Below are 24,213 nucleotides of genomic sequence, written 5' to 3' on the forward strand. Positions count from 1 at the left end.
TTCCCAGGGAAAGTTCCTACCCCCCTTTTTTTCGCCCACGGTCGTGTTATCCATGTTTGAAATTAATTTTACTCACACAAAAATTCTCGCGCGCATACAATTTCATTAAGCAAATATTTTTGTGTCGCCCGCCAGCGTTACCTACGCAGACACGCCCACTTTTCCAGGCGGGGCCACGCCCCCCGCCCGCCCACACAGCCCCTTGGGCGCAAAACAGAGCCGCAACAAAAGCAAATCAGAAGGCGTTACCAAGGCCACAGAATGATGTGTTTAACTTGGTACGTTCGCGCACTTGTTTAGCTATAACAATACCCAAATAAATGATATGGAAAAATAAAATAAAATAAAAAATAAAATAAAAAATAAAATAAAAATAAAATTAAGAAGAAAATGTTTTACATAAGTTCAAAAGCAAGAAAATGTTAAAAATATACAACAAATTTGGCAATGAACAAATGCAGCAAAGTCGCAAATCAATTGATAATTTACTCTAGTTAAGTCCCATCAATTCACATTTAATTATGTGATTCTTTCAGTATCCTTTGCGAAGGACCTAACGGATTTATCTCTTCAATTTTTTGCCTGCATGTTATCTTAATTTTTTTTTTTTTCGTTGAGTTAACGACGCGCAGTTTTTATACGATTTTAATGCCGCGAGCGTTTCCACAAGCAACTGAATCATTGCGCTCATAAAACGGGGCATATAACAAATGATAGTCGAGGCCACGCCCACTGCGACTGGCTCACAAAAAAAAAAAATCCCGAAGTAAAAATGACAGCACAATTAATGCATTAAAATAAGGACGAGAATGCGAAAGCAGAAGCGAAACATTTGCAGGGCCAATAAAAATGGCATTTAATGACGCCTGCAAATTTTCGAGCCTCAAATAATCAGCATAAAAATGAGCAAAAGTGCTGAATATAAAATTAATTGAAATATCTCAGCGAGCAAAAGAGACAGCGACGGAGATAAAGGCGCATTAAATATATGAAACAGTACCGAAGTCAAATGCCAGGGATTTGCCAGCGCCAATTGACATGCGAATTTTGATTGCGAGTGCGAATTAAATGCGAAATGCTTTCAACAGATAATGAGCCAAACAAAATGCTTAAAGCATTACCAAAAGTAACCCATATCGAAATCGAATTTAAAAATCGAGAGGGGCGTTCCAAAAAATATACCCCAAATTATCTTCAAGTTCGGCCAACAAAGCGTTGAATTCTGAAGTCCAAGCAAAGGCAGCACTCAGGACGACAAACCAATTAAGGCGAAGGACACAAAAGAAGGAAGTGGGGTAGGCTGATGAAGTAAGCAAAGAGAAATGCGAGTGGGCAAAGTGGAATGACGACTGAGCGAATCAGTTTGCCCATTCCGACCAGGATGTTGCCCATGGCCAGCTTATTGGCTCAGTTGGAGCCGGCACGATGGTATTTTCCCAGATCCTCGAGATCCCCGAGATGCCTCCACTACCACTGTCCATGCCTCCATCCATCCATCTCAATTTACTGCGTGAGACTTTTGTCAACGCACGGCAAGAAAATGAATGCCAGCCATGGCACTGCCGAGCTCGAATGGAAAAAAGAAAATGGGGAAAACTGGCGCTGGGGGCAGCCAGCTGTGTAGTGGGGCCAAACAAGCAGCGGACTAACAACAGTCATTAGGCAGCCTTCGAATTTGTATCACAACAATGCCATGGTTACAATCGTCTGGTTAAAGTTGCAGTGTACTGCATTTAAGCCACTTACCGCACATGAACTGAGCCTACTGATTATTTATATAAACTCATTAACAGAAGACACCAGACACCAGACGCCGCACTTGATTCTTTTAAGATCGTATACTTGATTTTAATACGTATACGCAATGTTGCCACTGCCATGCATATTCTTCAGTGCAACAAGGTAGAGAGGCGCAACCAAACGCAACACGTTGCAAAAAAGTGTTGCCCCAAAAAGCAATTTATACGGGTCTGCGCCGCTTTCTACCGCTTTCTCTCACTTCCCTTGTTTGATAGCTGAGGCCACAGTGTTGCACTAGTGTGCGTGTGCGTGTGCGTGTGTATGTGTGCGTGTGTGTGTGGGCAAACATAAACAACAGTTACGCTCGAACAACGAGCAAAGTTGCATTTCCGCTGTAACCGTTTTCCGCACAGGAAATGCGTTCGACGCGTGTTTGAAATATTGGGACCGAAAGTCGCAGCCCTGGATTTTCCGCCGCCGGGCTTTTCTCCTGCTTTTCCCCCCGCCCCCTCCCCCACCATTGCCGTGCCGCCCCATTTTTGCGGTCAACTTGGCCAGTGGGCAGTGATTTCGCTGCCCGTCGGTTCTTCGCAACCAGTTTTCATCTCATTTGAGCGAGCATTTAATGTTCAGCCTTCGCGGGCTGGCAAACTGCGCCAGGAAATGAGTCTCAATCCCCGCGATTTTCCACCCAAAAACCATCTACGATCGCGCAACTTTTGGCGGGGAGTGGGTTTTGATTTTCCGCAAAACGGTTTTGCTGCTGCTGGCAAATCATGTGTAATGGAATTAAAGTCGCAAAAAATTTTCACTGCCACTGTTTGCAGCAGATTGAAATTGAAAATAACAAAGGGAACTTAATAGTTGCCTTTAAATTGGTTAATTATATTAACTTCTGGCTTGTGAATTTCTAATTGCCTGCCTTTTTTTCATAGCACATTATATATAAATGATTTTCTTTTCTCGACTATTTTGTACTAGTTTTCAAGTATTCCCAATCGAATCACCGTGATTGCCACACAACTTTCGCATTTTTCGCATATATGTACATATGTATGCTTGCTTTCTCACCTTGGCCACTTGTGACTTTGATTCAAGATTTTTGTGTTTCCCATGCTGCAGTTTGCCCCTTGGCCGAGATTCTCACCTCGCCCAAAGTGAAGGTGTCCGAGTGGGGCCACGCCCCCTGCCACGTCCGCCCTGCATACGAAATGCGCAACACATTGGCTGCACTTGAGCTGAATTCCCTGCGCTTCGTGTTGTTGTTTTTCCCACCTTTTGTTTTGCCGCCGCTTGTCTTAGCCACTTGACGCCCTTTTGACCGCCTTCCTTTCGCATGGAAAATAGCGAGGAAAGCGTTGGAAAAGCCTCGGGAACGTGTTGGTGGGCCGTGTTTGTTGTGTTGCACAGAAAACAACTCAGGGCCAAGTCAAATATGCTGTCCTTGTGTCCTTGAGCGCGTCCTTAATTGCCGCACCTTCGTTTGCCTGCTCGCCTTCGGGCGATTTATTGCGCATATTCTTAAAATGCTACATAGTACATGGTCTTAAGTTAAGGAATTTTAGCAATTTAGTAAGCTAGTTGTATTTGAAATTCCAGGCTAATAATGTTCTTCACCTTACTAGTTGATAGGAAGTTTTGGCCATTCGAAGTGAAAACTAAACAAATTCCACGCTCCCCTGCCTCTCAATCAAAGCGAACTTCAACCGTCGATGGCAGAGTTGATGATTGGGAGCGTAAGCTGCTTAGGCTTTGCCCATGGAAACACCCATCGAATCAACCCAGTGAGCCACGCCCTGCCAACCGTCAGTTTTTGGGCATTTTGGCAAAAGCGATTAATTTCGAGTAATTGCAACTTAATGAAAAGCATTCGATTGTGCAAATTAATGGGAATGTCTTCAGCATTCTGATTTGTGTGTGTTTTAGTGCCTGTTAATTATTGCTTTGATGAACCGCACTCAACTGATTCAGCTTCCACCTGCAAAAGGCCCAAAGTTCCGGGTATTCCCAATACCCAAATGCGATTTTCATCTGCGGCACTTGCGGATTTTGTCCGGAATTGTAACCGATTGCCTTGGCCATCGGGGCGGAATACCAAATCGGTTTATCGTATCTATTTGCCTATTTTAGCAGAAAATTATGTCAAGCAATTCGAAATGCCGAGCTAAATGGCTTAGAGTTTAGCCAGTGTGTGTGTGTGTAGCTCAAAACAAAAATGGCAGCACGCCAATTGGATGTCAAATGTTTATTCAAAACCACGAATGGGAATGCAATTAAATTATTACATTTTCGATGGAGCAAGATGCAACTCAAGTTGAATGCATCCCCTTTTTAGAAACATTTAAGACACAAGATCAATCCATTATCCCAACCATTAAGTATGGCTTGTCCTTCTTCAATCCGCAGCTTGATTGATCGTCTGATTGATTGATTGAACTGGGAGGCAAGGACCGGGCAAAACAGCGACCAAATGCAAGATGAACCCGGATCAACCGATGTCAATGCAAAACGGGGCGCCGCCTCCGCCCCCCTCGCAGCTGACCGCCCACACAATCGCCGCGTCCTCCGTCACCGCTGCCCCGCCCACCGGCTCCATGGCCGCCCCCACAGCCCTGCACTACGGCACCGGAATGGGTGGGGGCATTCCGCCCACTTCGTCCGCCGGCGGCACGGCCGGCAACTATGTGTCCATCGGCATCCTGCCCAGCATGTCGCCCGCCCAGCTGCCCCCGCTCCTCCTGCCCGCTCCGCCGCCAGCGACGACGACCTTCAAGACCACGCCCCTGCTGCCCATGCCCACGCTCGAGGACATTGAGGTGGCCAACCAGACGGGCGGCCAGAGCGGTCAAGTGAGTAGTCCACATCGAAACTAATTCCATTTAAACCGTATTCTAGATAAAAGTATTAGCTTTTCAAAATACGACATCTCTGTATAATTGCGCACTTTTTGTTGACATCTGTGAACTTTTGCAGGTGGTCGTGTCCTTGGCCCAAACTTCGATGGCGCCGCCGGGCATTTTGAAATACCCCACGGCGGGTGGCTATGTGAGCGACATGATGGCACCGCCGCCCAGCCTGCCGCTCTCCATGTCGCTGCCCCATCCGCCGCTGACCTCCATTGCTGGCAGCACCGCCGGCAGCAACAACAGCAACATCAGCGGCAGCAACATGAGCAGCAGCAACAGCAACTGCGGCACGCTCAAAAGCAATGCGAAACTGTTGCCGCTCCAACTGATGGCCACGCCCCCCAGCCGCAAGGAGCCGCTGACACCCGCCCATCCGCAGGCGGCCTCGATTCAGGCCCAGGCGCAGGTGCAGCACCAGCTGCAGCAGCAACACCAGCAGCAGCAGCAGCAGCAGCAACAGCAACAGCAGCAGCAACGGCAGCGCAAGCGGCAGGGCTGGTGCTCCTGTTTCAGTTCGGGGCCTGGTGGTGGCACCGCCGGCGGTGGTGTTGGTGCTGGTGAGACCGGAAAGACGCCACCCGGATACGGAAGCAAGGAGAAGAAGAAGAGCCGCAAGGCCACCTCGCAAACGGTGTGGTCCGCCCTGCTGACAAACCTGGGCATCTGCATGCTGCTGCTCGCCTACACACTTCTGGGTAAGCGCGAATGCGAATTAAGTTGGACTAATTAATTCAATAAATTAGCGAGCGAATTTAATTTAATTAATTAGGCAGAGTTGCCATTTCAACCACTTGTGCTTAGGAACTAGAAATCGATCATTTCAAGATAAATCAATTGAATCGGAGCTACAAATTTAGATACATAGCGTACTTGCTGGTGTTTTTAAATAACATATACTCGTATACTACAGTTTGGCTATAGTTTCTTGGCCCAAAGCAGCTGCCCCACTAGCCAAGTTGGCGGACTGTGCGTGACAGGCACTCACATATCATTTGTATCCGCTGTCTGTTTGTGCCAGTTGGCATTTCATTGTTGCGGCCACCCTAATTAACGTGGCATCTTCTTTCGGCCACGCGCCCTGCTCATTTGCTCCTTTTTGCGGCGCGTGTGTCATATACAGATCTACAGATACATTTTCGGATACAAACGCGGATGCGAATGCGAATGCGGATAGGCTTACACTAGTGGATAGCGTTACTGTTTGCAAGGATGCTTAATGTATCTTGTCACAGGCTTCGACGTTTAAATTAACCAACAACAGAAATGGGGCGGGAACGTCGCACAAGCCGCCCAAGCCGCCGCACGACAACGTGATAAATTTAATTAATCATTCGCTGCCATACCGGGAACTTGTGCAAAAACAACCACTGTGCGAAGTGAACTTCAGCTGAATTTCGCGCAGAGATTGGCATGAAAGTATAGCGCAGTCATGTTTATGAGCGGGTATTAGGAAACCAAAAGGCGACACTTGACGCGGACTCCGCCCAATTCCCAATTCCCCGCCTCCGGAAATCCTGCTCCGAATCTCAGCCGCTTCCTCCGACTCTCTGCCCCTTTCTCCGAATCTCCGATTCTCTGACGGTGACGGCTGCTTTGACAAGCGATGGTGGGAGACACAACAGCAGCAACAGCAACATCAGTACAGCGACGACATGGAAAAACACAACACACATGTGAAAATACTTTAAACAAATCGAAAAATTCGCACTTGTGTGCGTGTGTGTGTGTGTGTGTGCGTGCGACAGCTGGGCGAAAAAGTTGTCCCTTGTTAAGAGGAAATCATCAAAATGACACAAACAATTATTTAACTTTCGCTAGGCCGTGCGTGAGACCGGTGACGTCACTTTACACACACGCACACACACACACATGACAGATGACTTTTACCCCAACCACCGCACATTTTTGTTCAAGCCAAAGTTACAAGCCCATTTAACTTGAAGCCTCTGCAGTTGGAAAAGCCGCCAATATGAAACCATTACTCATTTCAAGCTCAAAAACCTACTGCTAGTGATAGAAAATATTAAGAATTTCTTTCGAAAAATACATAATTACCTATACATTTGCTTTCCGCTCAATAAAGTTCCATGTCGGATTTTCCAGAGCGATTTCCTTGGCAATAATACTACCACATTTCAGTGGCCATCATCTTGGCATTTTACTGCGATCCGATCCGATTTTCCACCATCCATCCATGTATTATTCTCAACTTTGACATGTGTTGGCTTTTGGCGAGGACATCAACTGCTCATTTCACACACACACACGAGGGTCGTGAATGGAAAAATAAATGGCAACTTTGTTGTAGGCAGGCGAAAAACTTTTCAAAAACTTGACAAAATGTGTGACATGCGAGCGTGTGTATTAGTTGGCGAGCATTAACATTAAATGAGTGACAGGAATCAACACTGACGTGCCCAAAAGGAACGAGGCCTGTGGGAATTCTATCGATTTGCTGCGAAAATAGGAGGCCCAAAAACAAGGGCTACTCTTTTCAATATGTAAACAAACTAAACTATTTTAGATACGAGTAGATTAAATGGAGTTTGCACTTCCCAGAGCATTTCACTTTAGAATGCCCCATAAATTGGCCGTAACATGCCCGAGAATCCTGCCATTCAACGGTGTGGTTGCAACAGGATGCTCTTAACTTGGCTCACAACGATTGCAACACCTTCAAGATGCTTTATGGCCCGAGCCCTATCTCCTCGCCACCTGCATCCTTTTTCGCCCATATAGGAAACAAATGAGTTAGCGTTGAGGAAAATCTAACTATCTATAATATATTAATATATTATAATAAATTATAATATGTGTTACTAACTTGCTGTTAAGGGATAGGGTTCCAGATCCTGATGTACCTGTTCTAGCTTACTTTGTGTTGCTCTTAAGAGTTCCAACTACTCCATTTCTGGCAGTGTTGCATTGCTGATGTTTGGCTTTTGTTCGCCACCTCGTTGCAGGCTCCTTCATCTTCCTGACCATCGAGAACGAGGACTCGGCTTTGCTGCATCAGCAGCACACGCTGGCCAGCACCAAGCGCAATTTGGCTGGCCTCGGGATCGGTGCAGCGGGAATCGGGAGTAGTATCTATCAGCAGCAGCAAAGGACACCACATCAGCAGCAGCAGCAGCATCAGGCGGTACAGGGACGTCATGCCGACAATGACACGATGGCCGCTGCAGCCGCAGCTGTCGCCGCGCAAGGAATGTTGCCCGGAAGCGCCAGTGCCGGCGGCCTCAATCCATTTGGCCAGCCCGCATCCAGTGGCGACTTTGTTTACGGCCTGGACGGCATGGAGGCCACCGATTTGGAGGCGGGCGGAATGCCCCAGTTCGCCCTCTCGCCGGACACCTACGATGTGCGACAGCGGACCATCGAGAATATCTGGGACATCACCGTCTCGCTCAACATTCTCTACAAGGAGAACTGGACAAAGTGAGTGCTTTTAAGTAATAACAATTTTAGGCAAATAAGTTAAAACAAGTACTTAAGATAACATAGCAGTGTAGACTTGATCTACTTAATCTGGTTACCCCGTGCGTATACTGGATGCAAGCAAACTGGGCGTATACTTGATTTCATGTATGCTTCACCGACGTGACCCACTCATACTCCCTCTCTTTCTCTTTCTGTATCTCTATCTCCCTCACAGATTAGCCGCACTTGAAATAGCCAAGTTTCAAGACCAATTAATCAAGAGACTGAACGAGGATGTTATGCTGCAATTATCGCACGACGATGTGGCCAACGCCCCCTCCTCCTCCTCGTCGGGCGCCTCTGGTGTTCCGGGTAGCAACAATCCGGCCACGGAAGCCGTGCTCCTTCACACACACTATCACCATCATCGTGCCGGAGGCGTTGGGGGCGTGGCAGTGGGCGGAGGGCCGCCGCATGAGTGGAATTTTGCCAAAGCGTTTTTGTATTCGCTGACCGTTTTGACCACAATTGGTAAGTGCCAGTGGCCTTCTGCCTTCACAGACACAAAGAGGGGCGGGCGGTGGAGGGGCGGACTTTGGATACCCCCGACCCCACAATGGAGATGGAAACAATGACCCCCACTCTATCCATGGCTGTGGGCCATAAATTTGATGTTCCAGCAACGGAAATTTGTTTTACTTGAATGGCGAGTGCGCTCGTGTTTGCAGGATACCAAAGGCAAAAGCTGTTGAAGGGGGCTAGCACACTGCAAAAAATTCCCTAGAATATGATTTGAAATTTACAAAAATTCAGTGCAAACAAATTTACGTTTCCTATCCATGTCTATTTCAAAAATGTTTCATATAAGCTTAAAATTTGCGATTTATTTTGTAATATATTGCATTTCATTGGGTAGCATATTTATAATATATTGAGTGCCATTTTTGGCCGTGTATAAAAATGGCAAAATGGATTGGGGCGATGGGGGTCTATGGGGCTATGGGGCTGTGGTGCTATGGGGGCTACGGGCATGACCCGTACACCTTTTGACACCATCGCATGAGTGCATTTGGGGCCGCAGCAACTGCTGTTGTTGATGGCAACCAAGGAGAATAGCGGAGTGGTCAAAAGGGAGTCCAAAAATATGGGGGTATGTAAACGGGCTGAAAACGGTGTGCAAGCGGTGGCTAAAAGTAACCTCCGGGTTCGAGTAGCGACAAGGGGAACTTGATGATGATGCGATCCCATGGTCACATCCATGGTGCATGGAGCTTCCACAACGGAGCCAGAGTAATTTGGGCCATAAGAACTGCAGTGGTAATTGATTGATATGCGGGCTTAAAGGGTTATCGTTGCTAGACATCGATTATTTATCGGCGGGATTGCAGCTGGCTATCGGATAAGCGAAGATAGCGAATTTAATGGATATCAGCTCTTTTAAATATATAATTTAGCACTTTTCTAACGTCGTATACGTTCAATAGATATTGCGTAATAGATTTCCAGCTCGTCCTTTCAATTACCGAAACTAATTCGATAAGTCTTCGATTGCTGACTCTGTCGAGGATTTCTCAATGGGCATTTGTCAGCAGCAGGCGGCACGAAGCTCTGGCCAATTTTAAATATTGGCTTGTGGAGGGCCTAAACTTTTAAGCCCCCAAACATTCATCCATCAGCAGGGTGCTTGCCCGCACCTTTTCCTTCGATTTTTCCTGGGCTGCCACAGAGCCACTTGCCGGTTTTCCCAGTAAAATGCCGTGTACGTTTTTCCCTCTCACTTGGATGGTAATTTCGTAGGCCCAACAAAAAAAGAAAAAAAAGCGAGTGGAGACAAAAAACCAAGCCGAAAGTCAAATATTGATAGAGCAAAACAACAAACGAAGCTATTTGCTTAGCCAACTCACACACACACACACACACTCGCATTCTTCGGTTTTATATCCGCCCTACATATACATATACATATATGCAGGGATACATCGACACGACTTTCCACTTGTGAAAATGCTATAAAATAAAATTTGCAAAAATTTTCTGCTGATCTTGGCAGTTGATGCCAATGCCAAAAGGCCAGAAAGCAAATATAGGGCCAGAAAACCGACCCCCCACCCACCCACACACACACACACACACCCGCCCCTGCAAGTGTGCATAAAGAAAGGGGCGGCGGTGGTGAGGGGGCGGGGCAGTTTGCAATTGCGTTAGTCAGCAGGACTGCCGTGACATTTATATTAACATGACATCCTGCCATTCCACCACCAACACCCTCTCCTTGTCCTTGTCCCTGCTTATTATTATTATTATTGTTTTTGTGGGTTGTGTTTATTTTTATTTATTTTTTTTGTTTTACTTTTTGGCCAGAGCAAGCGAGCCAGCAGGTCTTCATTGTTCTTGGCCGGGCAGCCCGAACAATATGATTATGATTATTGGCCCGTGCTTCTGGCCAAAGGACTAAGCCACTCGAGCACTTGAATGCAGCGCCATGTTCGCAGTCATTTTGGCCTTAAAATTGGCTAGGTTCCTTTAGGGGCCAAAAAAAAAAAGAAATATTCCTAATTACATATACAATTCAGGCTTAAAATTAATTTAAGCGAACAACTACATTGTATTATTCGAACGTTTGGTTTGGATGCATTACCATTTTTCGAGAGTATCACTTAGTTGAGCCCTATTTAGCTGGCAACATCCTTGTTACCGACGTGAGTTCTATGATTGTCTTGGGCATAAATGCGAATTTATAGTCGGCCTGCTACTGGCGCTCCTTTCGCTCCTTCCGCTTCTCATGCTCCTCGAGATGCCTTCTGCTGTCGCTGGCACAATAAATAGGACCCCGGATCGGGATCGGCCAATCCCCTGGACGGCAATAAGACAAGTAATTTAGTTGCAAAATAATTTTAAATTTCATTTTCCATTTGCACACACACACACAGCGAGCCAATGAGAATGGGACTGAGGCTCCATTTCCACATCCACTATCATCAATTGCGCATCTTTGGGGCCCAGCGATTCCGTTTTATGCTCCACCATTTTGTGTTATGTGTGCGCATAACCGAAGGACCATCGATGTACAAATGGGCCTCATTGAGCGCGGGGGTTAGGGGGTTTGGATTGGATGAACCCAAGTCCAGGTCCAAGTCCAAGTCGAAGTCGGAGGCAGATTAGGTCTAGTTGTTTATGGCTGGAGTGTGTGCTTTGGCTGGGAGCGGGTAATTGTATTTGCTTGGCCACACACGCATATTCGAAAAATAATTCACTCGCCTATCGGCTTAGTGCCCCATCGCTAAGTCAGCCCATAAACACCACGAGCGATTTATTTGCATATTCGATAAGCATCTATCGCAAAGCAACTCTGTGGCGTTCAAAGTCATTAAGGTGATTTGCTCTAGTAATACTAATAATTATTATTACTTTCGTTTATAAGCCAGCATTCAGTACGCCAATCCTACTCAATATTGAAATCTTTCAATATCTTTCAATAAAATATGTAGATGCCCTCGAATCCTCCCGCCACTCCCTACGTTATCCGTGATACTCCGTGATATCCCAGCAAATTGACAGCGCGACAGCTGAGTTTTACAGCCCCCTCGAGTCGGGTCAATGGCAATATTATTAGCCATGGGTGGTGGGATGGAGTAACATAACCAGGGGAGTGGTGGGTTGGATCTGTGGCTGGATGCCGGGCACAGTGGTGCAAATAAATCAGCAAAGTGTTGCCGAAAATCTTGCAACCAGATTGATTTATGCCCCCCATGCACAGCGGTGACCCACTGTGCTGGGATGGGGATCGGCCAAAGGGATATAGATAGAGATATATCGATGGGGGGGAGGGGCACTTTCGGGGGATGCTGAGCTGTCGTCTGCTTTGTGACACATTGACATTTTGGTCCTGCGTAGAGGGGGATTTCATTTAAATTTGCTGTCAACGCATTTACATGGTTACCAAGGTATTGGAAATCCGCTTCCTGTTTCAGTCACTGTTGCTGATTTGGAGGGAACAACACCCCCGTGCACAGAGAAAAACAGCAGTACTATGACTGTAGATCCATTATAGAAGCGTGCAGAATAAAACATTATTTCTCGCTGTGCATCCCCCAAAAAGTGCTCCGTTTCCAGTAGACCGACTGCCGGAGGCACTTGAGCCCTGCCACATGTGATAGCCCCATATTAATTCGATTCCATTCGATTCGATTCGTTTTCTCCCACAGCTTCCTTCGAATCTCAAATGACTCACTTCCTCCGGGGGCAACATTTGTGCCATAAAAAAAATAGAAGACGCGGCAACCAATAAACCACGCCCACGTATAAATAAGAAACATATATCGCAAAACCGCCGACTGCGAAATGAGAGAAAAAAAGAAAACAATAAAATTAAGAAATTTTCAAATTTATGCATGACACACCTGTGTGTGCGTGTGTGTTCCACGCCCACCTGCTCAATTGTTTCCCCGCCCCCCAGTTTTCCTTTTTTCTACCTTCCTTAGGGAATTTCCGGCCTTAAGCTTGTTAAGCATTTTCATTGCCTCTGCCAGCTTAATTATTTTTGGTGCCCTTTACAACGTGGGCAAAAATGGCGAAAAGACGGAAAGTTGGGAGTAGGGGGCTTACCGGGCTTATATGTGAAGTTACGGCTCATTTGGGTAATGTCAATAAGTCGGATCTCTCGGCGGAGTCGCACAAATTGACTTCTGGCAAATTAATGTGAAAAACAACAACAGCAACGAAATAACAAAAACGAAAATTGTTAACGGAAATTTTGTTGCAAGGGGAAATCTCTTAATAACCATACAAAAAGTGGTACATATATTCAGAAAGTTAATTAAAGGAAATATATAACGCGGTGACTTTACATTTTAACATGGTCCATCGATCCGAATTATTTATTTTCTTTCGCCGAATTAAAAAGTATTAACCAGTTTACTTTCTTTTCACAAATCAGGCTATGGAAACGTTGCGCCGCGAACGACGCTCGGAAGGATCGTGACCCTGGCGTACGCCTTCTTTGGCATCCCATTGACCCTGGTCTACCTGAGCAGTACGGGCAGCATTTTGGCCAGAGTGGCCCGCGAGGTCTTCTCGAAGGCCCTGTGCTGTTGTCTCTGCTCGAATTGTGGCTATTGCTGCTACGACGAGAAGCGGATGGCGGAAAAGGAGCGCCGGATGCGGCGCAAGAGGCAGCAGGAGGAGCTACGCAAGCAGCAGGCGGTCATGCAGGAGCCGTATTACGTGAGGGATGTCTTTCATGTCACGCCCGAAAAGGATGCCGGTGCTGGAGCACCGCCGCCGAATGCCGGCGGTCCGGGTGGATCGGTTGGTGGCTTGGGGGACATCGATTCGCTCAGCGCCAGCGAGTCCAGGGGCTCCATGCACGGCCTGAGTATCTTGGCGCCCATCCTGCTCTGCTTCTCCATGATGATCATCTACATCGTTTTCGGTGCTGCCGTCTTATATCGCCTGGAGAACTGGCCCATTCTGGATGGCATATACTTCTGCTTCATGAGCCTGTCCACCATTGGCTTTGGCGATATGCTGCCGGGACTGCGCCGGGAATCGAACGCCACCACCTGGTTTTGTTCGGTTTACATAATGTCGGGCATGACCCTAACGGCCATGTGCTTCAATGTCATACACGAAGAGATCGTCCATCGCATTCGCATTGTGGTGAAGTTCAAGAAGACGAGTGCCGCTAACTCGGGCGGCGGCTTGATCGGCGGCGGCAGTGTTTCGGGTGGTGCAGGTGGTGCTGGCGGATCGATGATGGACGTGGCGCACGAGGAGGGCAGCCAGTATTATGTGCCGGCGTCTTGACACTACGAGAAGCGAGGTCATCTCTACCAGCGCAACCCCACCGAAGAGACCCTGGTGACAGGTGAGCGCTTCTGCTGAAATGTACCAAATTAAGAATTTGGCTTCAATTCATGGTCCTCCCAGTCGAATTGACTTCTTACTTACTTACCACTTTCCCTTTTTTTTAGTATGTATTGTTAATGCATATGGATATTTCCTCTTGCAGACACACCCACATCGCTGGTGTTGAAGGACTACGTAAACCACGAGCTGGTGCCCATCCTAACAATGGACCCCAATGGCGCCCGCCTGGCACCCACCCCCGCCCCCGCCTACACGCCCGCCAACACTTCGACGGGAATGCCCGGTTCCGGCGAAGTGACCACTCCCGGCAACAGCTGCATTGCCCACGGCAGTGACCCGGGCCTGGGCTACTCCTCGCTGAGCAGTCCGCTCCTCGATGTCCTGAACACGCCAACGGGAGCAAATGCCTCCGGGGTCTACACGCTCGCTGAGGAAACGGAACTCGAGCTGCAGGAGACGCAGGTGGACAGGGAGCGCATCTAAAAACGCCAACGACGAAAGTATTTACTCGACGGATCAGTATTAGTTAGCGGTTAGCCTTAGACATAGTCCTAAAACCCTAGATCGAATCGGTATAGTCTGTAAAGTGTAATGACTATTTTTTTGTTTTTTTTTTCGACCTGCCCCCCAAAAATATTGTGCGGGTGCATATGCCATAAGAAGAGTAATAAGTGTGCGTGTGTGTGTATGTAATGGGGAGTTTTTCCCCCCTCAATAAAAAACAAATATGTCCCGTTGGACCAGCAAAAAGATCGTAGCATAAGGCAAACTATCACTGTACATACTATATATTGCGAAGATACATTTCCATAGCACCTAAGCAGATCGACCGATTGTAAACAGAGGCCCCAAAGGAACGAGGAAACAACTAGTCAATGTAGTAAGAGATGCAACCCGGATTTAAGTAAAGAATACATATAGAACAGCAACCGATTGGTTGGAGTGTGCTGATCGTATGTATTAAAATTAAACTCTAGGGATTTGGAAAGCTTTCAATGTGGGCTTTATTACTATGCTGTGATAAATTTGAACATTTATTATTGCATACTCCTGAGTCCTTTTCCGGTTATTTGAAATCCCTAGAGGTATTCGTAAGTGATATTGCCAATTTACATTTACCTAACGTATTCACTTAAGTTGTTCGCCAATTTGGAATTTGTACAAAACTTCTTGGTGGATCACCGCCAAGAGTTGACGTTTTAATAGTTCATGCAACTGCATTTCGATTTAAAGAAATCTGAGCCTTCACTTTCAAACTACATTTTCTTAACGTACGACTAAATAGAGAAATTCCCCTTTTTAATGTGTGCAAGCAGGGAGCTCCAGAACGCAACTACATAATCCAGAATACCCATACCTAATCAAGACACATTTTATACGTAAATCAAGCTTAGAACAATTACAAAATATGTACTTCATACGAAATAAATATACTACACATAAAACTATATATATCTAAATATATATATGAAACTACATCTAGGTAATTGTTTTTTTTTTTTTTTTTGTAATTGTAATAAGCATAAAATGGATGAGTGGAGTATTAAACTATGCATACATATTATCAATGAATTCGAATTCATAAATTTAAATAAATGTTTAAACTACAAGAGAAAACTACAAAAAAAAAACAAACCAAACTTGCGTAACTTTGTAAATGTTGAAATATACCCGATTGTATATTTATGACAAGTGCAGCAGTGAAATAAAATCAATAAAAACTTAAATGAGTAAAGACGTTAAGGAGTTTCGTGTTTGACTGGAAAAGAATTTCGAATTTGGCGCGCAATCTAACATAATGTTCGCCAGCGCTGTTAGGCGTAACATGGTGCTAACATGGCGTTTGGTGCTGTCCAACACAATGTTAAATTCATTGTGCTGTTGGGCGCACGATGCACTGCAATGATTATGATCCAGTGCATTAATCAATATATTCGATATACTTAAGAAATTGTCTATCAATGTATTAATTAATTTTATTATTTGCTTGTAGGTTTAAACTGCATGCATTTTTTATTGATTAAAGTGCACAACTATATTTTGAGTGTAGTGTAACATGTCTGCTAAGTTAGCAGTGCTAACAGTGACAGCACTGTTCCGCCATATTGAAATAACCGTTAGGATCTTATTGGCGTGGCTTTATTTTTAAGTTTTATAGCGTAGTTTAATATAATGGACTGGTCGCTCATCATATCGATTCTGCTCAACTGCCTCTACGCCGGAGCCTCCGCGCACGACGAGGATTGCCCAACCTTGGACGATGGAGACAGTTTGTCGCAAACACAGCTGCTTGACCGCTTAACCCATGGCTGCCGCTACGATCGCTTGGAACGACCCATAACTTATTCGGAAACTGGCCAGCGGCTGCCGGTGGACGTCTATATGCGTGCCTACATCTACTTCATGCAGAACCTGGAGGCACACGATCTGCAGTTCAAGATATATGCGCTCCTCCAAATGCGATACCTCGATCCGCGTCTCAACTTTCGCAACGTGAGTCCCAAGCGCAGGCAGCCAATTTTGGGCGAGGAGCATCTGAGGAACTCGCTCTGGATGCCCCACATATTCCTGGCCAATGAGCGCGACTCCAGTATTTTGGGTGAGTAACGGTGGAGTCTGGAGTAGACTCGTACTTGATTGCAACTAATTGGCAGGCCTCACGGAGAAGGACATCCTCACCTCGATATCCCCCGATGGCACAGTGATCGTTTCGAATCGCATCAAGGCGACACTCTATTGCTGGCTCAATCTCAAGAAGTTCCCATTCGACGAGCAGCACTGCTCGACGGTGCTGGAGAGCTGGATGTACAATACGTCGGAACTGGTGCTCCACTGGGAGCAGAAGCGTCCGATAACCTACGATGGGGCACTGCATCTCACCGAGTTTGTGCTGCAGCGTTCCTGGTCGAACGAGACGGTGATCAATGCCGATTTGAGTGACCTGCGGCACGGAGCCTTTGCCGGAAACTACAGCTCCCTCAGCTTCACGGTTCATCTAACGCGAGTGGTTGGCTTTTACCTGATGGACTACTTTCTGCCCTCCATGCTGATCGTGGCCATATCCTGGGTATCGTTCTGGCTGCAGGCAGATCAGGCGCCGCCGCGCATCACGCTGGGCACCAGCACGCTGCTGACATTCATTACCCTGGCCTCGGCACAGGGAAAGACCCTGCCAAAGGTTAGCTACATTAAGGTGTCTGAGGTGTGGTTCCTGGGCTGCACCATCTTCATATTTGGCAGCATGGTGGAGTTCGCCTTTGTTAACACGATTTGGCGTCGTAAGAAGAGTGTGCCCGTCAAGAAACTGAACAGCAAACACATCCTGAAGTCAACTCTATCGCCGCATCTGCTCAGACGACGCAGTCACTCCAGATCCAAATCCTTTTCGGGCACGGCTCTGCATAAGACAGCGGATACTGGCTCGCTGGGCGGTGCCGGTTTCAACAATTACCTAACCGTCAATCTGCCCATCACCACGATTAAGGAGGGCCAAGTTCTGGATCAGCAGAGGACCAGCCGCGGCGTCCAAAAGATGGAGGTTAACTTTGTGGAGAGTGCGTTTGGATCCATGGGCTCTGCCCAGTCCACTGGAGCAATCAGTGCTGCCAGCAGCAGCCAAACTTTGACCAACAATAACCGAACGGAGAGTGCGGGGCACCAGGAGGAGATCGATCTGAGTGGCTGGACCACGCTAACGCCCCAGGAAATAGCCATGTGGATTGATAGTCGAGCCAGATTCGTTTTTCCGCTCTCCTTTCTCGTCTTTAATCTGTTTTTCTGGACATTTGTCTACTGTATTTAAAAAAAAAGGGTCCACTTTATTTTATTATTAGATTACACAGTAGGTTTAATATTGTGAACAGTATGCAATTTAAAGTGTTTATTATTTGTACCCATCGTTTAGCATAGTTTGGTTAATTATTGTGAAAGTTTTGTATTTTGTTTGTTTCACTTTGTTCTGTAAAATGATTTTATATTTATTATGTTGAAAAATAAAGTTCATGATTTCATGTATGCCTAAAAAAAACACCGTTAAATTTTTAAATAAAATAACCTATGATAAGTAAAATAAATCTTTCGCAGTTGCAATTAAATATTAAATAAATATTAAAAAACTTGTTTTCAACAACGATTCCATTAGCCGCCTCGTTTTCGATTACGGAAATCGATAGAAATATCGATAGGCCAGGCCAAGGAGCACCAGCCAAGCCAACCTGTGGGTTAGAGCAGCGCGACTATATCGCCGCGAATTCTTATCGTATTCGTTTTTTCCCCCACACATACACACACACGACACACGCATACAGCGCAACAATAACATCGGGCCCCAAAAAAAGGGAAAAAAAGACGACGGACAAAAACTTCGTCGTGAATTGTAAAATACAAAAAAAAAATCGCATTCGAACGCGCTGGTTTTTTTTTTTCACGTGTAACTACGCCAAAAAAAGGGCAAAGGAATTAAGCAAAAAAAAGAAGCAGAACTTCGCAGCAGCAACAACAACAGCGCCGCATATTTGCTTGTATGTGCAAGTGCAAGGCAAACATAAACAACGCGCGTGTGTGTGTACCACGAAAATATCGTATAAATCAAATTTCTATATCATTTTTATAGTTTTTTTTTTTGTTTTTGCCATCATAATATGCCATAAAGCGATCACCGAAATCCAAAGGCAAATCAAACTCCAAAAAGTTAGTTTCAAATACAACCACACATCGTTTGGATCGTGTTCACAAACTTATAGTAGGAAGGAAAAGGAAAAAGATAGAAAAAAAAAACGAACCAAATAATAATAAACGAAAAACAAAAACGGTGCTGAATGTTAACCGGTAAAGATAGCGGTAAATTGCGAGGGAGAAGGACGACAACAACAACAACAACAACGACCGCAGAGGGGGCAAAAGTCAGCAACAAAGTGCATCCTCCTTCTCCTGCTCCCCATCCTCTTCCTTATTTACTGTTATAATGGACACCATCTGTAGATTGTGCTTCCAAACGGCAACGGTATGTTAACAAAAAAAAGATATACACACATATGATTTAGGTATATACACTTTGTTATTTCTATTGATTTTTTTTCTTTTGGTGGAGTTTAAACAATTGAATTCGCGCTACTGTTATTGTGCGGGCGGGTTGTTGGTGCAGGGGGGCAGGGGTTGAAAAGCGCGCGCATTGCCCCCCTTTCCCCACACACATGCAAACGCACACATACAGAAATAAGAAATACACACACACACATGCGACCCCAAACTATTGCTGAACAATTTTTATTTTTAGCCAACTCAGCCCGAAAAGTTGTTCAAGCCGACAACTTGAAAAAATATTATTTTTACATTTTGCTTACGCTCGCCACTCGCTTTTCACTTTGACTCCTTTTCAACCTATTCCCCCGAACAGTCCCCCCTCCTTCACCCCCTCCCGCCGCCCATGAACCGCACAAAAAGAAATACATAATAAGACAAAATGACAGAAATTGCGCCAAGGCAGCCAAATCCGCAGTGGCTGCGCGTTGATTTAGTGAGTGGGGGTTACTATTGGGCATCTAAGCTATGATCGACATGCGAAAAATTTAAAGTTAAGCGGTTAATCGAATGAACAAAAGAGATCTAACTCTGCTTGGTTTTTAGTTCATTACTTAAACAATTACTAGTTACCCCTTTTATGTGGGTGACGCCTCTGCCGCCGCCGCTGGCAGAGCGGCGGCAAAGCAAAACAAAAAGCGAAAGAATAACAAAACGTTGTACCGAAGAAAAAAATAACATGAAATGAAAACAACAACAACAAAGCACCGAGCTGCTGGTGCTGTTGTTATTGTAGTTTCTTTTCTTTCTTTTTCGCTCTCCATGTGTGTGTGTGTGTTTATCTTCTTGGCTCTTATTTCTAGTTGGCGGAAAAGAGAAAGGGCTAGTTGACTTGGAAGGGGGAGGGTATGTGTGGAATAAGATTGAGTTGCCACAATAAATAAAGAGCATTATTGGGTTTTTTTCCAATTGGAAGCACTCTCTAATTCACGTGTCCTGTTCTGTTCTATTCTATTCCCCCGCCCTACAGTTGTTCCAGGTGCCCGGCTATAGCATACCCACGTGCGTCCGCTGCTCGGAGCAGTTGACAAATAATTCCAACTTCCATCAGTCGGCGGCGGCCGCTGCAGCCGTCGCTGCCTCTGCCTCGGCTGCAGTTGCCGCCTCCGCAGCAGCGGCAGCTACCTCCTCGTCGACGGCCTCCTCCAGCGACAGCGACGCCATCGCGCAGCAGCAGCAGCACCAGAATCCGCAGCAGCAGCAGCATCAGAACTCGCAACAGCAACAACAACAGCAGCAGCAGCAAATGCAATCATCCAGTTCTTCCGAGAACCTACAGTCGCAGGACGACTCCGAAGACGTAAGTCCTTTTCCAAAGCAGGGAGAGTGTTGTAAAGGGCATAGTGAGTGGTTTGCACTACGTGCAGTGTTGCAAGGGGCATGACACAGAAGTGGCAGCGAATACAGTGCTGCAAAGGGCTTACTAAAGGAGATATGTAAATAAAGTTAGAAAAATAACTGAATTTAAACCGTATTTTTTAATAGCCCACGAAAAGTGTTTTATGATTTTGGAATCCAATCAATGCAATTGCCCATCAGACTATAAATGATTCAAAAAAAATGACCAATTTAAACCTAATTACAAAGTTCATTGCAATTCCCAGTAGATGCATTGCGATTGGAATTATGGGGGTTTGAAGGCCCCCATCAACTAGAAGCGGGCTTTACTCCCCAGGGAGTTCGACTCCTGCTCCTTTTGCTGCACTTGTTTATTATTGTTGTGCTATTTTCTCTTCATTTTCTTACATTTCACTACTCCCCCGCTCACAAAAGGCTTACATATACATATACATAAATACATACGGACACACTGCACATTCATAGCCGCTGATTTTCTTCTTCGCTTCTTATTTCGCCGTTTCTTTGCATGTTCTTGTTGCCTTTCTTTTTCCATCATGCAACAGAGAATTGCAAAAAAAAAAATGTATAAATAAATGTAAAATTTCGTTGTGACGACTTGGGAATGCTCTATTGCAGACATGTTTAGATACTACTTACTACCATTGCTGCTATTTACATCACTTTAAAAAGATAGTTTCAGTACAGTCTCATTCCATCACACAGTCGACGGAGTAGTGTTGGAAAGTTCTTATAGAAGATTAAAAACGGTAGGCCAAAAAGATATGCATTACAAACGGGTTAGAAAAGTGTTGGGCGTGAGAGTATTTTCTATTCCACTACATTTCGCACTGCTCATTTTCTTGTTTTCCTTTATATTTATATATATATATATATAGATATATGTATATACACATATATTTTGTGCTTCTTTTTCCATTAATATCTGCTCAGTCGACGTCGACGTAGAAGTCGACGCAGCTCGTCGTTTTTGTGCGCTGTGTAAAGCGGAAAAAATTCATTTTCAGTTGGCGCTTTTGGTGTGTGGGTGTGCGTGGCACGCAGAAAAATAAATGAAATAGTTATAATAAATAAAAAAATCGTGAAAATTATTAAATGTAACTCAAGTGATTCCCCAATAAACAAACTGAATTCGCACGGGAATTTGCAATCCGTTCTTTTGGCCGCCAGCTTGTTGAGCGTGAGTGGGAGTGGGAGGGCGATAGTGGGACAGTGATGTCCACTTGGCTACTTAATCGTTAGAACTATATGTATATATGATGTACAGCTTAGAAAAAGGAAAAGGTTTTTCCTATACATTTATAATAGTTTGAATTAAAGTAATATGGCATATCATATATAAAACATAACTTTCTGATGGAAGGTAACCCTTGGTAGAGATGGCAAGCCCTTTCCAACTGATGCTCCATTTGTTTCTTCCAGGTGGATCTGATATTCAACGAGGAGGGCTCCTGCCCGCTATGCAACAAAACTTTCTCGCGCAAATCCTCGCTCATGACGCACATACGAAATCACTCGGCGGAGCGTAAGTTTGTGTGCACCTACTGCCAAAAAGGTGAGTCTATATGCTGTTCGCACACATCATCTGGTTGTTGACGACAATCCATGGACAATCCGTGGTACCCCTTGCACTTGCAGGCTTCACGCAGGCGGCCAACTTGCGGAACCACGAACGCATCCACACGAACGATCGGCCATACCAGTGCGTGGACTGCGGCAAGACCTTCACGCAGATCACCAATCTGAACAATCACCGCCGACTGCACACCGGCGAACGGCCCTTCGTCTGCAATGAACCGGAGTGCGGTCGCAGCTTCGCCCAGGTCAGTTCCAGACATCCAGCTGCAGAGGATTTATGATTAACGACTCGATATGTTCTCGCATTGCAGGTGACGAACCTGAACAACCACATGAAGTCGCACCACAAGGTGCAGCAGTACTGCTGCAACGTGTGCAACAAGAAGTTCACGCAGGTGACCTCGCTGAACCAGCATCTGCAGGCGCACGCCGGAGTCACCGGCTACTACTGTCCGCGTTGTCCGGAGAAGAACTTCAAGCTGCAGTCGCAGCTGCACACGCACATGAAGACCCACGGCCTGGCCTTTCCGTACGAGTGCGACAAGTGCGACGAGAAGTTCCTGCAGCAGGCCCATCTCGACCAGCACCTCAAGATGCACGACGAGTTCAAGTTCAAGTGCGACATCTGCCCGAGCAGCTTCAATCAGGAGTCGCTGCTGAAGAAGCACGTGCAGCGCCATGTCGAGGGTCGCTACCTCTCCTGTCCGGTGGCCAATTGTGCCGAGTCCTTTGCGGTGCGCCAGCACCTCTCCAAGCACCTGCTCACCAACCACGCCCACCACGAGCTGCCGCCTCCGAAGCGATCCAAGAAGGCGGGCACGCTGCAGACGTCGCAACAGCCGTTGGCGATGATCGGCCAGCCGTTGTCCCTGCAGCACACGACAGGACAACGTAAGTGCTCACCATTCACTCTTTCACTTTCAATCTCACTATGCCTTTTGTTGCATATCCAGGTGGACGTCCGCCGAAGAACAAGAACAAGGCGACAACGCTGGCCGCCACGGCCATCAAGATCGAGATCAACGAATCGCTCCACAGCCAGCATATCAGCAATGTCAGCGGCCTGTCCATCCAGCAGCAGATCAACCAGCACATGCAGCAGCAGGCGGCACAGCAGCAGGCGCAGCAGCAAGCGGCACAGCAGCAGGCGCAGCAGCAAGCGGCGCAACAGCAGCAGCAGGCGGCGCAGCAGCAGCAACTGCTGCACTTGCCGATGGGACAGGCGGTCAAGGCGCGTTTCATACCCACTAAGTAGGCTAGTTAAGGATGGAAAGAAGGTCTCTTTTAGCTTAAGCCCCAAACGATCAGCTGCTAAAGTCCCTGATTAGCATAGCCATAGCCAAAGTAGCATCACATTCAGCACATACACACCCAAAATATGATAGATATGGCGCGGATGTTTTGGAGTCTCTGCAGATCTCGAAATACTTTTGGGTGTCTGAAGTTGATGAAGCAGTCATCCTTTTTATACACGTTACCCGTGGAGTAAAGCCTATGCTGGATTGGTGAAAAGGTAGGAGTAGGAAGCGTTTCCGTCCGTGAATTCTGAATCAGAATGACCTAGACATGATCTCGCGCCTAGCTTGTCCTACTTTCACATCAACTTTTTGGGTATCAGAACCCACATATCTTGAAATCGGCGAGCGGACTTCCAGAACATCCCGAATTTAGAGTCGGCGGCAAGCTGCTGGTTCAGTTTGGTGTCTGTCTCCCACTTCCTGTTTTGAATTCAGCAGCCAAAGCAATAGAGGAACCAAATGCCCCTGAATAGATTTCCAAGAAAATAGCAGCAATGCATGACATCGAAAGAGAAAAGGAGAAAATGCGGCAGCACCAGATGGACAGACAAAAACACAACTGACTTATAAAATTATGCACATAACACCCACATCTATATATACATTATATTATATAAACATGAGATCGGGTTGAGAAATCTGTAAAACTTAAATCGAATTAAAATTTTATTGTAATGCAAAGGCACAGCGAAACGGAAAATATAATGTTGGAAAGAAAAAAAGCAGAAAGCAAATACAAATTACCTACAATTGATAGTAATTATGCATAGAGAAAAGTAACGAAAACAAGAAGTGAAAAAAACAATTCGATTAAATTCGGTATGTATTTATGTTAGGCATTAGCTTAAGTGTTTTTATTTTTTTTTTAATAAACCATTACAAAAAATCAACATTAAGAAACGAAAACCAGCCAACAAATGTTCATTACAGCGAAAGTTTTCTTCTAAATGGGTGAAATTTGTTAT

General features: G+C 45.8%; 3 protein-coding genes across 4 annotated transcripts in view; all 3 read left to right on the forward strand.

The window, feature by feature from the left end:
- LOC6612458 overlaps positions 1-14,168 on the forward strand; it is a 62,295-nt gene extending 48,127 nt beyond the window's left edge. Inside the window, exons 3-8 of the mRNA XM_032725089.1 lie at positions 4,147-4,589; positions 4,714-5,341; positions 7,610-8,084; positions 8,302-8,597; positions 13,003-13,932; positions 14,077-14,168. Of these exons, the coding sequence (XP_032580980.1) occupies positions 4,218-4,589; positions 4,714-5,341; positions 7,610-8,084; positions 8,302-8,597; positions 13,003-13,871 (2,640 nt within the window). The 5' untranslated portion in view covers positions 4,147-4,217 and the 3' untranslated portion in view covers positions 13,872-13,932; positions 14,077-14,168. The remainder of the gene's footprint in view (positions 1-4,146; positions 4,590-4,713; positions 5,342-7,609; positions 8,085-8,301; positions 8,598-13,002; positions 13,933-14,076) is intronic.
- A 1,892-nt stretch (positions 14,169-16,060) lies between these two features.
- On the forward strand, positions 16,061-17,961 carry LOC6612455 (glycine receptor subunit alpha-4). Its single transcript, XM_002036927.2, has 2 exons — positions 16,061-16,533; positions 16,589-17,961. Exons 1-2 carry the CDS (start codon positions 16,107-16,109, stop codon positions 17,734-17,736), a joined length of 1,575 nt encoding a protein of 524 aa, XP_002036963.1. The 5' UTR covers positions 16,061-16,106; the 3' UTR covers positions 17,737-17,961.
- A 263-nt stretch (positions 17,962-18,224) lies between these two features.
- LOC6612454 (gastrula zinc finger protein XlCGF8.2DB) lies at positions 18,225-24,157 on the forward strand. Of its 2 annotated transcripts, XM_032726310.1 has the most exons (6): positions 18,225-18,936; positions 19,984-20,313; positions 21,795-21,927; positions 22,011-22,195; positions 22,262-22,841; positions 22,904-24,157. In XM_032726310.1, the coding sequence occupies exons 1-6, from the start codon at positions 18,898-18,900 to the stop codon at positions 23,203-23,205; spliced, it is 1,569 nt and encodes a 522-aa protein (XP_032582201.1). In that variant the 5' UTR covers positions 18,225-18,897; the 3' UTR covers positions 23,206-24,157. The 2 variants fall into 2 exon arrangements, with proteins under 2 accessions (XP_032582201.1, XP_032582202.1); XM_032726311.1 differs by lacking the exons at positions 18,225-18,936; positions 19,984-20,313 and adding an exon at positions 21,377-21,552.
- Positions 24,158-24,213: the final 56 nt, after the last annotated feature.

Source organism: Drosophila sechellia, chromosome X (genome assembly GCF_004382195.2).
Source record: "Drosophila sechellia strain sech25 chromosome X, ASM438219v1, whole genome shotgun sequence".
Classification (NCBI taxonomy): Eukaryota; Metazoa; Arthropoda; class Insecta; order Diptera; family Drosophilidae; genus Drosophila; species Drosophila sechellia.